The following is a 17126-nucleotide window of genomic DNA, read 5'->3' as shown; positions in this document are numbered from 1 at the left end:
TTTTCTTTTCCCTTAGTTCTGAAAGATGTGAAGTTCTGGTTGGTAATTCTTTTTTCTAGAACTCTAAAGATGTTGTTCTACTATATTCTGCCTTGTGTGACTTTTGGCAAGAAATAATTTCCAGGGGATTAGAAAGATGGCTCATTAAGACTACTTGATACTCTGGTGGAGGATCCAGATTGGGTTCTAAGCTTCCACATTGTGGCTCACGATCATTTTAAATTCCATTTCCAGGGGACTCTGCTCTCTTCTGGCCTCCATGGGCACCAGGTGCACCTATAGTATACAAACATACATGCAGGGTAAACAGTCAGTCACATAGAAATAAATTACACAATAAAAGAATAAGTTTTCTGGTGTAAATTTTGTCATTTTTCTCTAACTGCTCTCAAAGTTTCTTGTCATTTATTTTGATTTTCAGCTGTTTATCTTTAGTCTAGGTCAGGTTTTCCTGAAGTTTATTTTGCATGGGATATACTGAGCTGTTCCAAATAAAGCAAATTGAGAAATACATCTGCTCATTATGCCTTTGGAAATGTTTTTGGTCATCCCCCCCACCCCACCCCCTTTCAGAGGAACCTAGTGAGGTGTGTGTTAGATATTTTGTTACAGTTCCTCCATCTCTTTTCACTCCTTCTTCAGAAAGGAGTTTTATCCCTCTGATAGTTCACTGATGGCTTCTTATTTCTGCTTAGGTTTTTAACCAGGCCAGTCAGATTAGTATCAGTTATTTTTCATTTTAAAAATTGCTATTATTTGTTTTTCTTTTTTTAAAAAATATATGAATTTTTAAAATGTTATGTGTATGAGTGTATTGTCTACATGTATGTGAGTGCACTCATGTCATGCAGTGCCATGGGGGTCAGAAGAGGGCTTCGGATTCCCCTGAAACTGGTGTTAAGGACGGTTTGTAGCCGCCATGTGGGTGCTGGGAATCGAACCTGGGTCCTCTGCAAGAGCAGTCGTTGCTCTTAACTGCTGAGACATCTCTATTTGTTTTTCTTTTAAATGGTTTATTTCTGTACTGAGAACTGCTATCTTTTCATTAATTTCAGTTGTGTTTTTTTTTGTCTCATGAACTCTTGTTTAGAGTCTGATTATTTCAAAATAGGAGCCTTGACTCATTTCCATATCTAAGTTACTTTGAGCTTGATAACCGTTCATTAATTTTTTCATTGTTAATGCCATAAAGACCAGATGCCACCTGCAGTATGAAGCACAATCAGGCTAGAATTTATGTTAGGGCAGAAATGGGCCACTTAACTTCACTTGTTGCTTCTATGAATTTTGATGCACTGTATTTCAGTTTACTTATTATTAAATTTTATGTATCCTCTATACTCTTTTTCTGTTATGTCTTTTCTAATTGTGAAAAATGGGACTAGTGGACTGGTGGGCAATGGGGTTCTAGTGCATTTTCTAGTTCCCCTTGTATTTTATATCTATAATTTGATCTTGTTTGCATTTGACATGTAATTTTGATTTATTAAGAGAAGAATACTGGGCTGGAGAGATAACTCAGCAGTTAAGAGCACTGGCTGCCCTTTCAGAGAACGTGGATTCAGTTCCCAGCGCTCACATGGCTGCTAATAACTCCAGTTCCAAGGGATCCTCTTTTGGACTCAGTGGGCACTCAATGCATGTGATGCACTTATATACATGCAGGCAACACACTCATACACATAAAATAAAAATTAATAAAATATTCTCTTTTTAAAAGAGAAAATAAATACTAAGAACTTGGTGGATGCCATGGCTTATTCTTTAAGCTTTAGAATTTTTAAATACCGTATTTTTGCTTTTTAATTCATTCTTTAGTTTAAAATTTAGTACTTTCAAATTCAGTGTGCCAAATTGAATTCTTAAGCCTTTTAAACTGATTGCAAATTGTTTTGTCTTTCTTGGTTTTCTCAAGAAAATTGTGCTGTTGTTTTTAACCTTAGTCATTAGTATGCTAGAGAGATGGTTCATTGGTTAAGCGCACTGGCTACTGTTGCAGAGGACCTGGGTTTGATTCCCAGCACCAACATAACAGCTAACAACTGTCTGTGACTCCAGTTCCAAGGGAATTGCGATACCCTCTTCTGACCTTCACAGGCATTGCATGACATGGGTGCACTTACATACATACAGGCAATGCACTCAGAAAACAAATAAAAATAAAATATTTTAAATAATCATTAGTACTAGGAACATTCCTTTTCTTACTACCCCTCGTTCCTTTTGAGAGTTAACGTTAGTAGACCTAGCTATTAAAAAGCGTATGTTTTGTGACACAGGAAAATGATATTTGATATTAACCCCTAGGTGTGTTGTGTGGACGGGTGATGAACGGGTCTTCTTTTATAACCCCACCACTCGTCTTTCTATGTGGGACCGACCTGATGATTTGATTGGAAGGGCAGATGTTGACAAAATTATTCAAGAGCCTCCTCATAAAAAAGGATTAGAAGACATGAAGAAGCTAAGTAAGTTTTAAATTAGGAATTTATCCTCTAATTTTAACTTTTTTCTTTAATGGAAAGTATAAAGAAATAATTTTTAAAAAATAGACTGCTATTCTGGTTTGAATATATTAATAAAAATGTGAAAAATGTAAAGAACTTGAATAAGATTTATTTTGTGAAATAATGTATATGTTTTTAACTTAACTATCCTTGTCAAGATTTGCAGTTGGTCTATGATATGTTGGAATTGTGGCTGCTGACTTGATGCTTACTGATGCCTTTGAAACACTGTAGAGCCTTTCAGTTCATTTCGTTGCTAGTATCTTTTTTAAATAATCAAAACTATTTTTATATTTACTTAGTTTACTAGAATTTTACATAATATGAAATGAACAATTTTATAAAAATATAAAAACTTAATCCTTTGAACTAGATGATATCCTTCTTGAATATAGAGATCCTTAGAGCATACAGAATTTCAGATCTACTTCATGTTCAGACAGCATTTCATTATACTGAGTCCAAACATTTGCATATAACCTATTGTGTGTTACTGGCAATTTGCTCTTGCATTGGTATGATTGTGTTTTTATGGAATTCTTAACCCCTGTATAATGTAGAAATATGATGCCCTTTAATGTGATTGAACACTTTACATGGACTGTGTATGTGGTCCTGACATTTTGTGCTTGCAAATAATTCCAGATCAGTTCAACTTTGCCTGGCTAGTACTACAGGTGCTAGGCACTTCCTTTTTTCCCTTCAGCAATATTTGCTTTATAGGTATGATAATACTTTATAATTGTAGTAGTGAATAGTGCCAAGAAAGTATGATTTGCTTTTCTTTATATTTGAGTCATTGTTTGATAAATAAACAAGCATCCTAAAAAGATACTGTGAATTGTGAATCAGGGAAGTTTTATGTATTTGTAAAGTTAAATTAAGAAGGCTTTGCTGTGTATATTTGTAAGTTAATGTTTGGGCAAGAAATATTTCAAAATAAATTGAAAATTTAGTGTAAAGGAGGATAAATAAAAGTGTAGAATTATACTTTGTTTAGTGTTTTATAACAGCTACTATAGAGTAGATATTTTATTCAGTTTTAGAAGACAGTCATAAAACGAGCATATTACTATTCATAACAATGTTTGAAATGTTTTTGCTAGGACACCCGACCCCGACAATGCTGTCCATCCAAAAGTGGCAGTTCTCAATGAGTGCAAGTGAGTGAAATATCTAAATGGAAGCTTCTTTTTCATGCTCTCCTAGTGATTAGCAGAAGAATTAATGTCTGAAAATTCGATGGTTGCCTCCTTTTTTTTCTTTTTTCTTTTTTTTTAAAATTTATTTTATGTGTATGAGTGTATTGCCTGCATGTATGTGAGTGTACCCATGTCATGCAATGCCGTGGATGTCAGAAGAGGGCTTTGGATTCCCCTGGAACTGGAGTTAAGGATGGTTTGTAGCTGCCATGTGGGTGCTGGGAATCGAACCCAGGTCCTCTGCAAGAGCAGCCAGTGCTCTTAACTGCTGAGCCATCTCTCCAGCCCCACCTCCTTATTTTCATTCAGTTTTAATCAATTTTGTCTTACAGTTAAAGAAGAACAAGATTTAATGGAAGAAATGAATGAAGATGAGCCTGTTAAAGCAAAAAAACGGAAGTAAGTAATGCAGACAGTTTGTGCATTTCCAGGTAGATTTGCACATAGAATTGATTAGATATCAGTTTGTGATTGGAAGGGTTGTGTAGTATGTGTTATTAGGGAATTCTAGTCATGATATTTTTCTTGGGCCTGATATTCATTAGCTTTGTTTTATGGTGTCCTTTCTGTTGTTAGACTGGAGAAAATTTGGTTATATAATCAAGCCAAATGATATATAGGATTTCATTGGTTAAGTTTTTACAGACTTTGGTAATTGTGAATGTTACTATAAAATGTTTTCTCCCTAATACAAGCTCCCCAAAACACCATTCAAGAGATGCATAAAATGGACCTCCTTTCTTTTATGTGCTTACCTTGTAAATTACCTGTTAGAATCTCATCATTACCACCTGGTGAGGAATGGTGCCATTATCTTAGAAAGTGCTGTGTGAGACCTATTGGGGTGGGGGAGGGGGGGAACGTTGGATGTGTATGTGGCATTGTGATTACTGTTGAGCAGCAAGGAAGAAAAGTTAAGGGCATTGTAAGGGACTGGTTGGTAGTAGTCCTAATTGGGAAAGATTGATTTGAATGCAGCTCAGTTATGGTAGGGTGATAACTAGGTCAATTAGTGTAAAGGATGATTCTGTTTAAATACACAATTTGTTTATTGGAAACCATGTTAAATTAAGATATTATTAAAGAGAATTACCATAATATGTGGCACAATTCTCATTTTTAAAATTGACCTTTTTAAAATCCTTGATCAAATATACTTTTACTAATGGTTATTAATTTATTTTGTGATCTTTTAAAAAATTGTAGGAAAAGACATTTGTTTTATTATAAATAATTGTATTCATTCTGTTTATGTACCATAATTTTAGATGTTTCTGTGCTATTAATTAAACTTTTAGGTTGTTTTTAATTGTTTGTTCTTATAGACAACTCTGTAAGGTTTTTAACTGCTTTTATCAGGAGAATGTCAAAGAAGCCCTTAATGTGGATTGCCCGAGCTTCTCTATTTAGGTACAAAGCTAATAGCCTATTTTTCGTGGCTTAGTTTTTCTTTTATTTATTTTATTGAGAAAGATAGTGATAGTTCGTATTGTGACATTTAATATAATTCTATAAAGGTTGTTTTCATTAGTTATATTTCTTAGAAGTATTTTAACTCTCTACTATTTAAATCGTTCTTAAATAAATTAAGAAGGTATATTGCTTGGCAAATTGCTTTTACCCATTTGTTTTGTGCATATCTTAGGTCACAGACTACCTCACTAAGTTCTTGTAAGTCATGGGCTTTGTCTTCTGTTTCTTTTGAGGCATTCCCTAAGTTGCTAATTATCCCTCACATTATAGGTTAGCCTTAGTTCCATTTGTAACTCTTAGCCTACCTATAGAGCACACTTTTAAATATCCAGTAAGTTGTGTAGGGAATATAAACCAGTTTTATTAGTACTATGTACTTAGTGGATCATATTTAAGAAATATGATCTGTTCAAATACATTTGAGTACATTGGATTAATGTTTTGGACTATATCTATGAATAGGACTTTTCTTATAGTGGGTATGTTTTGAGAGAGGTGACCTGATTTCATGTTTATAAGTCTTCTCATATAGACACAAGTAATAGACCTGTCCTTAGTTAGCCCTGAGGTGTTCTTTAGAAAAACAAGAAGTAGGTTAGTCATTGGTGAATAGTTCTAATTCCTACTACTCGTACCTAACTATTCCTGTGCCCATGTTGCTCTCTGGGACCTGTTCTTCAACTTAAATTTCAACTTGTCACCCAGAAAGTGAGTAATAAAAACGTCAGGTAGGTAAGGTACATATCTCACATATCCACTTCGCCAAGTTAGAAGATGCTTTAATTTTATTTTGAAATTAAGATTTGAAGTTACGGTGACTTAGTATCAGTTTTATAAGATAATTTTTTTGACTTTATAATAAAATATTTGGGAAATGCCAGTTTTTTTTCCCAATGTTCAGGAACTAAAAATGAATTCGATGCTATTTAATTCTAATATAGTTTTACAAGCAGTGTGAGAAAAACTTTTCTTTTTAATAAGATATTCATTTTATGTATCAACTAGACCCAGGGGGAAGAGAGCACATTAGAGGTATAAATATATTTAAGTTATAGCTATTGTAGCATTAGAAATTTACTATAATTTTGCTTTTAAGGAAATTTATCCTTTAGTGTATTTGAAACCCTTTGTTTTTGTAAAAAAAAAATAGGCTTCTCAGTAGTGTCTTAAATTCCATTGATTTGAACATTTATTTAGATTTGCTATTAATACTGGTGGTTTATGTCTTATGGTTGTTTTTTTTTTTTTTTTTTTTTTTTTTCTTTTCTTTCCCTAATAGGAGAGACGATAATAAAGACATTGATTCAGAGAAAGAAGCTGCCATGGAAGCTGAAATTAAAGCTGCCCGAGAAAGGGCCATTGTCCCTCTGGAGGCTCGAATGAAGCAGTTCAAGGACATGCTGCTAGAGAGAGGGGTCAGAAAACAATCTTTGGGGGAGATATTTCTGTTTTATATAAGTAATATAAATATGTCTTGCTAAAAGGTCAAATCTAAGGTTAGTGCTCATGTTATGGGGGGGTGGGGAGATTAAGGGAACCCTGTTAACTTACTGTACATTTTTTGAAATGACTTTTTTTGGCTTATCATGTCATATTTAGCTGAATGCCATTTTATTGTCCTTTGAAGTACAAATAACATTTAACATTTGTTGGGTCATTTAATTTTGGTAACATATATGAGTATTAACATTACAGAATTGCGGACTACTACGGATAGGTAAGGTATATATGATTCTTCTTTAATATCTTCAGAGTGGCTTTTGACAAAAGGAGAATTGTTACTTTATTAGTAAAAGCTTAATGAGAAAATTGAAACTTTGCTTATGGTCACAAGTTCATTTGAAAAAGTAATACCGTTCTATTTTAAAACATAGTATTGTTCACCAATTTGGAGCTAGTGTAGGAAATCAAAATGCAATCTTCAAGGCTTTTTCTGATATACTAATTTTTAAAATGTCACACAGTAGTGGTTATTTTAATGAGTACTGAAGTGTGTGTTGTACTGAAGTTTGTGTTATTTCTATATAACATAGAAATGGTCAGAGCCAATTAGTGTGGAAAGTTGCTATTGCTAGCCTCCCACTGCTCTTCATTTATTAGTGATGGAAACTTCGCTATGGTTTTTATGTCTCTCTTAGAAACAGATATCCTGTAGTTTTCAAGCAAAATTATGACCTTTATGTTCTTAGAACAAACTTAATTATGAGGCATTGCTTTCTTTTTATTTTAAAGGTATCTGCTTTTTCAACATGGGAGAAGGAGTTACATAAGATAGTTTTTGATCCTCGGTACTTACTTCTCAATCCTAAAGAAAGAAAACAGGTAAAAAGAAACAAACATTGAAAATTTAACATTCTAATTAAAGTTAATGTTTAACTTTTGAAGTAGGAGTTCTCTGGGTGGTTTTGCACTCACAGCCCTCCTGCCTCTGTCTCCCTAGTGCTGGCATTACAGGCATATTCCACTACACTTGGCAATAAAGACTAAACGTCCATGTATTTTTCTCTTAACAGAGCACTTCAAAAACATAGTTTTAGTGCTTAGTCAGTTGTGGATTTGTGTAGACTTTTCCATCTCAGAAATACAAGGTTGATTTTACTATTTTCTTTTTTGTTAAACACTTAAAATTTATTTAATTAATTTATTATTTTATCTGTATGAGTGTTATACCTGCATGTGTGTAAGTGCATCTGTGTGGTACAGTGCCCCTACAGGACAGAAGACGGTGTGGGATCCCCTGGAACTGGAGTTAGGGATGGTTGTTATCTGCCATGTGGGTGCTGGGATTTGAACCCAGGTCTTCTGCAAGAACAGCCAGTGCTCTTAACCACTGAGCCATTTCTCCAGTCCCGATTTATTTCCCTGTAGCCCCAGCTGGCCTGGAACTCACTGTGTAGACCAGGCTGGCCTTTATCTCACAGAGATTTGCCTGCCTCTGCCTCCCGAGTGCTGGGACTAAAGGTGTATGCCACCATGCCTGGCTCATTTTTTACTATTTTCACTTGGGACGTTTTATCCGAGTGCCTTATACCTAGTAAAGTTATATATAAGATGGTTTTAAATTTTATTTCAAGTGAATTTACTGATTTCTTTTATTGAATAAATGATGCACTTTAGAGTAAAAAAAAAATAGCAAAACACAAATGAGTTAAAAAAAAACGAATCTGTAATCCACACCATGACCACTTTTATTGTCGTCTTGACTAGTATGTGCCAACATGTCCATATATGTATGTGTAATACTGTAGATATATAGTGATAGATAGTTCCTAGCATGTTTGTGTCCCATACATACCACATACACTAAGTCCACATCTAAATAACGTGTTAAAATGTTTTAATTATGGCATGATTACTTCAAGGTTTCTACTGAACTTGAGTTGCATGAACTAGTTACTCTGTAACTAAGCTGCCATTTATTCCCATGATGACTCAGGGACACATATCACCTCCTGGTGATTGCTTCTTTTTCTAAAGCATACTTCTAATTTATTTAATTACTGAGATACCTGAACCATCTGGACAATGATCTCTGTAAAATGGTGAGTGTTTTAGCCACTTCTTTATAGCATACATGAGCTGTGAGTTGCTTTTGGTAACAGTATTCATTTTCAATATTCATAATGTAATGGTTGGAATAATTCTCAGCAGTTTGTGCCATTTTGCATGTAGACCTAATTATGGACTTTAGTGAAGAAAGAAAATTTGTAAAGTATGTGTTTTAGTACTTGAAATAAAAAGACAAGGCTTTCCAAATATATTTGCATCTGCATTTTAAACTTTGCAGCTAGTTTGTTTTGAGTTATGTGCTTTAAAATTTTGCTTTAAATATTTCATGTCTGATCATCTCATTCTCATATCTGATAGTAGCCTATCAAAATCTATAAATCACCCTTTTGATTGTTTTGATTTTAGACAGGGTCTCACTATGTAGCCCTAGGCTGTCCGTGAACTTGATGCTCATGCCATTATTACTTCCCAAGTGCTGGAGTGATAGGCACAAGTTTTCAATCTTTACTTTGTGTATTTTCATTCTTTTTGATGAATCTACCTCCAAAACATTTTCTTTTTTGGGGGGATCTTTTTGAGACAGGGTCTCCCTGTAGCCCCATCTGGCCAGGAACTCACTATGTAGACCAGGCTTGCCTTAAACTCACAGAGATCCACCTGCCTCTGCCTTCCAAGTACTGGGACTAAAGGCGTGCGACACCACGCCCAGCCCTTGTTTCTTTCTTCCTTTCGGGTTTTTTTTTTTGGTCTTTTTGAGACAGGGTCTCCCTGTAGCCCCAGATAGCCTGGAACTCACTATGTAGACCAGGCTGGCCTTGAACTCATAGAGATCCTCCTGCCTCTGCCTCCCAACATTTTCTAACTCTAGCCTTTCATTTGTCATTTTTCCCACTAGGCCTAGCCTGAGCCACCCAGATCAACTCTACCTTGTAGCCCCCAATTAATCTTGCTCCTCTGAACATCTTCCCTTTTTTTTTTTTTTTGTTAGGAAATTTAAAAAAATAGCATTTTTACAGAAGCAGATTATTCTATGCAGGATTTTAGGCTCTGTTATTGATAATTATTAACACTTTGGTATGAAATAAACATTTTAGGCTGGGTGTGGTGGTCAGTGCATGCCGGGAGGCAGAGGCAGATGGATCTCTGTGAGTTCAAGGCCAGCCTGGTCTGCATAGTGAGTTCCAGGCTAGCTGGGGCTACAAGGAGACCCTGTCTCAAAAAGACCAAAAAAAGAATTTTTTTTTATAATGTATCGCGTGTTACTGAGGGCTTTAGAAGACTGACAGTGTTAATAATCAGGATTGTGCATCTAGTTAAACTATAAACAATAAATTGATATGATTAAATAGCATCTTGTAGTTTTAGTAAACTTGTGTTTTTGTGTGTGTAGTGTAGATGTGCATGTGGAGGTTAGAGGCTATCACTAGATGTCTTCCCTCAATGTCCACCTTATTTTTTGAGACAGTTCTCACTGAACTTGGAGCTTGCTCATTTGGCTAGGCTGGTTAACCAGCAAACTAGCAAACTTGTGTCCCCCACTCCCCTATGCTGGGGTTATACATGCACACCACTGTAACTGGCTTTTCTATGGTGCTGAACTTAGGTCCTCAGGCTTGCAGCTTTATCAACTGAGACTTTATCAGCTGAGCCATCTTCCTCAGTCCTGTACACTTGTATTTTGAAGATAAATATATACATAGAAAAGTCAAAATGATGAGTGAAAATTTATTAGATGAGCATACTGTGTAAGTTGCAAATAGAATATTACCAGCACCCCAGAAACTAAAAGGCCTCAGTAGTATAGTGCATTTATTTTTGCTTTTGTTTATAAAAAGAACTTAATTAGGGATTGTTTTAAACCCTGTTGACATTCATTGTAACTGTCGTTCATGAGTTGAAGTTACAAGGAAATAATTGCTTAAAATATGGAGCATTCAGTCAGGTGTATCGGAAAACACGACAGAAATAGGAAAAATTTGTAAGCATAACAGAATTCTTGTTTTTCTATGAGATACTTCAGGGTAATTCCATTGGCCTAGACTATCTCAAAAGGAGTTGATCTCAATTTTTTTCTAGTACCCCAAAGGAAAGTTAATATAGGCTGGTGTGGTGGCAGTCAGCACTCAGGAGACAGAGACATGAAGGTTGTAAGTTTAAGACTGTCTCAAGGAAACAGGCAAAAAATGTTACACTTTATATATCACCTAGTACTTGAATAAGTTAGAAAGTGTGATAGGAGAAAGGAGTTGGAAATAGTGTTCCTGAGTGTGCAAATACTTTTATGGTATGTTTAAGGGATGTCTATGTTTAAGGGATGACTATGTTTAAGGGATGTCTATATATCTAGCAGAATGAGGTATTTTGGTACAGTTTTTAAAGGTTAGTGGGTTATATACTTTGTTTAGACTAACCTGGAAAGATGTCTAAGACATTTTAAATAAACCATTTTTATTTTATTTTATATAAACATTGGTGTACTGTTTATGGATCCTATATGTTAAAAAAAAATTAGAATGCTTCCTTACTATATGTCCTTAAACATTCCCCCCATAGTCTTGTGACTTCACCTGCTGTGCAGCCCTCATTTTCAATGACAACACCACTCTCTGGAGGATTTTCTTTATCCGTTTTTGGGGTTAGGGGTGTTGGACTGTCACCTGTTCCTATATCATGAGGTTTTGTTTTGTTTTGTTTTGATTGGGTGTAGTACTGAGGATTGAGCCTAAGGCATTATACATGCTCAGCAAGTGCTCTACCACTGAGTTTATGCATAATCCTTAGGTTTTGAGGTAGGGTCTTACCATGTAATCTGGGCTGTTCAAATTTGTCGTCTTGTGTGTGTGTCCCTGTCCTCTCCCCACCCATCATGACTGTCTATCTGCTGGTTTTGTTTTACGTTTTATGCTTTCCATCCTTTCTAGCCTTGAGGAGTGGGGGGTAATTTCTTTTGGAGTCTTACATATTTGAAAAGGCCTTGATTGAACCTTTGTTTGGCAGTGTGTGTCTGGCTAGGTGTTGTTCCTTAAGGGTTTTTTTTTTTTTTTTGGGTCTTTTTGAGACAGGGTCTCCCTATAGCCCCAGCTGTCCTGGAACTCACTATGTAGGCCAGGTTGGCCTTGAACTCAGAGATCTGCCTGCCTCTGCCTCCCAAGTGCTGGGATTAAAGGCATGCACCTCCACGTTCCTTAAAGATTTTGAAGGCATTTCTTTGCTTCTGGCTTTCAGTATTCTTTTGAAGCCCTATAGAGTTCTTAAATCCAAGTGGTTATTTATTCCCGTGGTGTTTGTACTACTATTGTACCAGTGGTCAGAGCGTGCCTTTTTGGTCAGGTGTTACCTGTTTGTTGATTTTTTTTTTTTTTTCCTTCTCTTTATGTTGATTGTATCTTAATCTTTTGTGTTCCCAGTGAGATGTGTACTGGTGGAAGATTCTATGCACAATATGGAAACTCCTATCTTTCAGTTCTGAGAAATTCTCCTGCAATCCTTTTTTAAAAGCTTTGTTATTTTTGAGAATTTCATATATGTATACAATGTATTATAATTATGTAGGTCTCCAAATCCTCCCAGACCCACGCCTGGTATGTCTGCCATCTCTCATGCCCTGTTTTCTTAACCTACTGAGTCCAGCGAGTGCTGTCCTTATGTGTTGTATATAAAACCATTCACTGGAATATGGGAAACCTCATGGGCCACTTCCCTGAAGATAGGTGATTTTTTTATTTATTTATTTTTTTCTACATAGCAATCTTCAGTTGTCAGCATTACTCATCTATGGGTAGGGCTTCATGAGCCCTTTCTCCTTGTGGATTTTTGACTAGCTTGATCCTTCTTGTGCAGGTCTTGTTCAGGCAACCACAGTTGTTGTGAGTTCATGAGTGCAGTGGCCCTCCTGTGTCCAGAAGACACTGTTTTATAGTGGTCTTCCCCAACCTTTGGTGCTTTCTAAGCCCACTTCTTCAAAAATGTTCCCTGAACGATGGAGGGAGGGAGGGAGGGAGGGAGAGAGAGAGAGAGAGAGAGAGAGAGAGAGAGAGAGAGAGAGAGAGAGAGATCTCAGTCTTTGTACCCTGACCATCTGTTCTCTTATTAATTGCCATCCACTGCAAAAAGAAGCCTCTCTGGTTAGAATTGAGAGTTGCAGTAATCTATATGTATAGAGATGAATATTTAGGAGTCAGTTTGCTACTATGTGTACTGAGCAAAATAATGGTATTGGGTTTTCTCCTAGTGTCTATGACCTCCCAGCCACTGGCTTTTGGTGAAATTTACAGTACCAGGGATGAGTTCTGTCCTATGTTGTTGCCCTTAAATCCAAGCAGAAAGTGGTTGTTTACTCCTGTAACATTTATGCCACTATTGCACCAATGGGCTGATCTTGCCTCTCTGGTCATTATTATAGCTTGCAAAGTTCATAGCTGGATAGGCTTGTTGATGACTTTTTTCCCCTGGCAGCTTATATAGCACCTTCTGGAACTGTGAAAGCTAGCCAGTAGTGAGGAAAGTTCCAGCTTGATTTTTCCATGTCTTGTGACCTAAGTGTGTGGTGTCTTCATACGGTCTTACTGTCTAGTTCTGGTGGGTAACCAAGAGCAATGGAAATAGACTGTTTGGGGGCATCTATGGGGCCCTCTTGACCAATAACTCTACCACTGAACTTTTTCTTTGATAACCTATAGTGTCAGGGAGAAACATTATAGGATTTTTCAGTTAAATTCCTAAGTTTCTAAAATGGCAGGTTTCCATATGACTTTTCAAACATCTTTAGTATTAGCTGTCCCTCTCCTACCACGACCTCTGCATTTTTTTTTTTCCCCTCCAAACTTGTTTTGTTTTGGAACAGAGACTTTATTTGCTTTGCTAGATTCGTTCTCAAAGCCTCTCCCTTATTCCTCCCTCCTTTCTCTTTCCTTTCATTTTCTTTTTGTGTCACTGGGTATTGAAGTGACTTTACAGTTTTAGGACTCTGAGTTCTAAGCAGATGTATTCGAAGTCCTGCATTGAAACACAGAGCATCTATGTGGATGGGCACCTGTGATTTGAAACTTTACTACAAGATAACTAGTGATGATTAGTATTGATTGTCAGTACTATTGATTGTCTCACCCAGGAAACAAAGCCTCTGGGCATGCCTGTTAGGTCTTAATCTAGATTAGGCTAAGTGAGGTGAAAAGACCCACCATAGTTGTGAGAGAGCTGGCTCAGTTCTAAGAACTGTGTCCTTAGTCAGGTATGCTGCATTTTAAATTCATGATGCTCTGAGATTAGAGATAATTTGCTTTACCTTGTAAGGCAGGAATTAGATGTTCAGTTCAACATCTTGGCTGTACAGTATTAAATAGGGGAAAATAATGTAGAATATATGTAAAACGATTACTTTCTGGTAAAAATAATTGTCTTTAGCTTTGAAGTAAAATTAAACTAGATTCTGTGCTCTGACTTTTTCCTAGAGTGGACTTCAGAGGATTATGATTTAACCGACATTTCTAAATTGTTTAAAATACTTAACAATCATCTATTATAATATCGTTGGGGGAAATTACAAAATATAGGACTTTTCTTTTTCTCTTTTGTTCTGGAAATCCAAGTGGAGAGCCAAATACTTGTATATTATTTCAGTGAAGCTTTAAATTGAGACTTGCTTTTTAATTATTGAAACAGTGGATGGTTCCTGTCACAGTTTGAACAGAGACTTGTGTTGGTTTCTTAATTCCGTATTTGAAAGACTGAGTTGTGGTATATTTTTGTGATAGGTGTTTGATCAGTATGTCAAGACCAGAGCAGAAGAAGAACGCAGGGAAAAGAAAAATAAAATAATGCAAGCCAAGGAAGATTTCAAAAAAATGATGGAAGAAGCAAAGTTTAATCCAAGGTATGTGTTTTATTACAGTCAAATATCAAAGAATATGGTTCTTTTTACAGATGTGGGGTGTATGTGTGTGTGTTGCATTTTTGGAAATGTAAAATTCATGTGATTATTGGTTTACACCTTTCTATTCTTTATTCTTAATTCTCCAGAAAATGGTGAATGATACACAATCTGTCCTTGTCTTCATTGTTTTATGTACAATAAATTATAGAGGAAGATTATTATTTTGATCAATTTGAAAGGTGGAAGAACCTTTCAGTTTTCTAAGTGTTTAGGGTAGATTATACTGTTCTGATGTTTTGATCATTAATATGGATTGAAATCCTGTGATGGCGTTGAAGAAAACGCCACGTTTGTGGTAGGCATGGTGCTTCACACCTTTAATCCCAGCACTCAGGAGGCAGAGGTGGGCTGATCTCTGAGATTGAGGCCAGCTTGGTCTCCATTGAGAGTTGTAGGCCAGCTGTGGCTACAGGGAGACCCTGTCTCATAAAGACCAGAAACAACAACAAAACCCTAACATTTGTACCATTATAACAAGACTAGTAACAATTGTTATTTTATGTGCTTATGTGTACTTAACCCATATGTGCATGTATATGTGTGTATATATATTTATATATATGTATATACACATATACATATATGCCATTCCTTCTTTGGGACAAAGTGATTTAGGTAATGAAATAATTCTATAGATGGGACCATATAGGACAGTAACACAAGCAAATTAGGTAGTGCTGACAGGATTTTAACTCAATTTACTATTGTACAGAGTAGTGTAGATAGGAAGAATTATTTTTGCTTAGAACCTAATTGTGACAGTAGTCTTATTAGTATATAGAGAACTTGCTTTTTTTTTCTTTTAGTTTTTGAGATAGGGTCTCTTATTGTGTTGCCTAAGGTGGCCTCAAACTCCTGGACTTAAGCTGTCTTCCTGCTCTGCAGCCTCCTAAGTGATGGGTCTACTGGCATGTACCACCATGCCTTGCTGTGAAAGTGTATATCTCTTTAATTTTTAAGGTAATAAGGGTGAAACCCAGAGCTTCAAACATCAGGCAAGCATTACACCACTGAGCTACAACTCCAACTCAGTGGAAGATTTCTAAAACCTAGAGAATAGAATTATGAGTTTTTGGATTAAGACACTTTAAATAAAAGTTCATCTTCTTTAAAGCAGTTGTCTTTGTACAATTATAGGGAGAGGTGATATTGTTAGAAACTGTATATTTAATAAAATTTTTGTGCCTAAAATGTAGAAAGAAACCTGTTGAATTAGTACAAAGTACAGAAAACTAATGAGTGTAACTCTGAAGAGTGTAGCATTTAGGGCAGTAGAGTTTCATGCTACAGGTGGTCTTAGATTTTTCTTAGAGCAGTAGATTTATGGGTCACAATTGCTAAGATTTGGTTATAAAAGACATTCTGGGCATGTCAGACCATGTGAATATGGATTGGTATTAGGGATATTAGAAAATTAATACTTTCTTGAGTATTGTGATTATGGAGGAACAAAAGCTTAAAAGTAACTTAAAAGTTGCATGCTGAAATGTTTCTAGATGAAAACTTAAGATGATTTTAGCTTATTTTCAAGTGATCCTGTAGAATGTATTTATTAAAATTTACTGGGAGCTGATGAGATAGCTCAGAAGGTAAATGTGCTTGCTGTACAAGCTTGGCAACCTGAGTTAGCACCCCAGAACCCATGTAAATGTGGAAAGAGAGAATTGACTCCACAAAGTTTTCTTCTGGTCTCTATGTACACGTTATAGCACATGTGCTCAACCCCCACACACATGCACACAGGTGTATAACAATGTAATAAAAATAAATTGATACATAAAAAGCCCTCCTTATTTATCTGGAAAATAGTCAAAGGTCCAAAGGAAGTAGAACTCTTGTAGATGTGACTAAGTTTTCTGTATCATTGCAGCCTACCAGTGTGCTTTTTGATCAAATAAAATTGTTGATCTGTACCATGCAGGTATTTCATGGGTTTAAAACAAAACAAAACAAGACATGGCTGGAGAGATGACTCAGTGGTTAAGAGCACTGGCTGCTCTTGCGGAAGACCTGGGTTCAAATCCCAACATCCACATGGTGGCTAATAACTACCTGTAACTCTAGTTCCAGGGGATCTGATGCCCCCTTTGGCTTCTGACATTGCATGACACCCAGTGTATTTACATACATGTAATCATAACACTCATACACATAAAATAAATAAAAAATATTTTGAAAAAAACAAGAAAAAGCAAATCAGGTAATTGCTAAATTGACACATTTAATACAAGCACATAGATTAAGATCATTTTTATGAAGTAGATGAAAGTCAGAGCTGTTTAAAAGCTAGAAATACTGTCTATTGAACTAATTTTCTTTTTTAATTGGGCAAAGACCAGTATTATTAACTCTTTAGTAAGATGCTAGAGTTAGTTCCAAGAGGAAAGAATGACTGGGTAGCATTTTAGGTCTTTTAGGTCTCTCTTTAAAATTTAAGTTTCAAGGATACTGACATTTCTCCTTTCTACCACTGTTCCACCTATTTTCCCTGAAGTGATATAT

At 35.9% G+C, this 17126-nt stretch overlaps 1 protein-coding gene across 9 annotated transcripts in view; it reads left to right on the top strand.

The window, feature by feature from the left end:
- Tcerg1 (transcription elongation regulator 1) overlaps window positions 1-17126 on the top strand; it is a 68601-nt gene that overhangs the window by 28559 nt on the left and 22916 nt on the right. For 6 of the 9 annotated variants that reach the window (XR_003847560.1, XM_029557923.1, XM_029557922.1 and 3 more), the window contains 7 exons: window positions 2308-2468; window positions 3614-3670; window positions 4042-4108; window positions 5069-5119; window positions 6462-6597; window positions 7415-7504; window positions 14446-14564. Coding sequence is in view for 8 of the 9 variants with exons in the window: in XM_029557923.1 (XP_029413783.1) it covers window positions 2308-2468; window positions 3614-3670; window positions 4042-4108; window positions 5069-5119; window positions 6462-6597; window positions 7415-7504; window positions 14446-14564 (681 nt within the window). In the remaining variant the exon portion in view is untranslated. The remainder of the gene's footprint in view (window positions 1-2307; window positions 2469-3613; window positions 3671-4041; window positions 4109-5068; window positions 5120-6461; window positions 6598-7414; window positions 7505-14445; window positions 14565-17126) is intronic. The other 3 variants (XM_029557924.1, XM_029557920.1, XM_029557919.1) reach the window with 1 other exon arrangement.

This window comes from Nannospalax galili, unplaced genomic scaffold, assembly GCF_000622305.1.
Source record: "Nannospalax galili isolate Female #2095 unplaced genomic scaffold, S.galili_v1.0 scaffold328, whole genome shotgun sequence".
Lineage (NCBI taxonomy): Eukaryota > Metazoa > Chordata > Mammalia > Rodentia > Spalacidae > Nannospalax > Nannospalax galili.
This window is presented reverse-complemented; position numbering and strand designations above follow the sequence as displayed.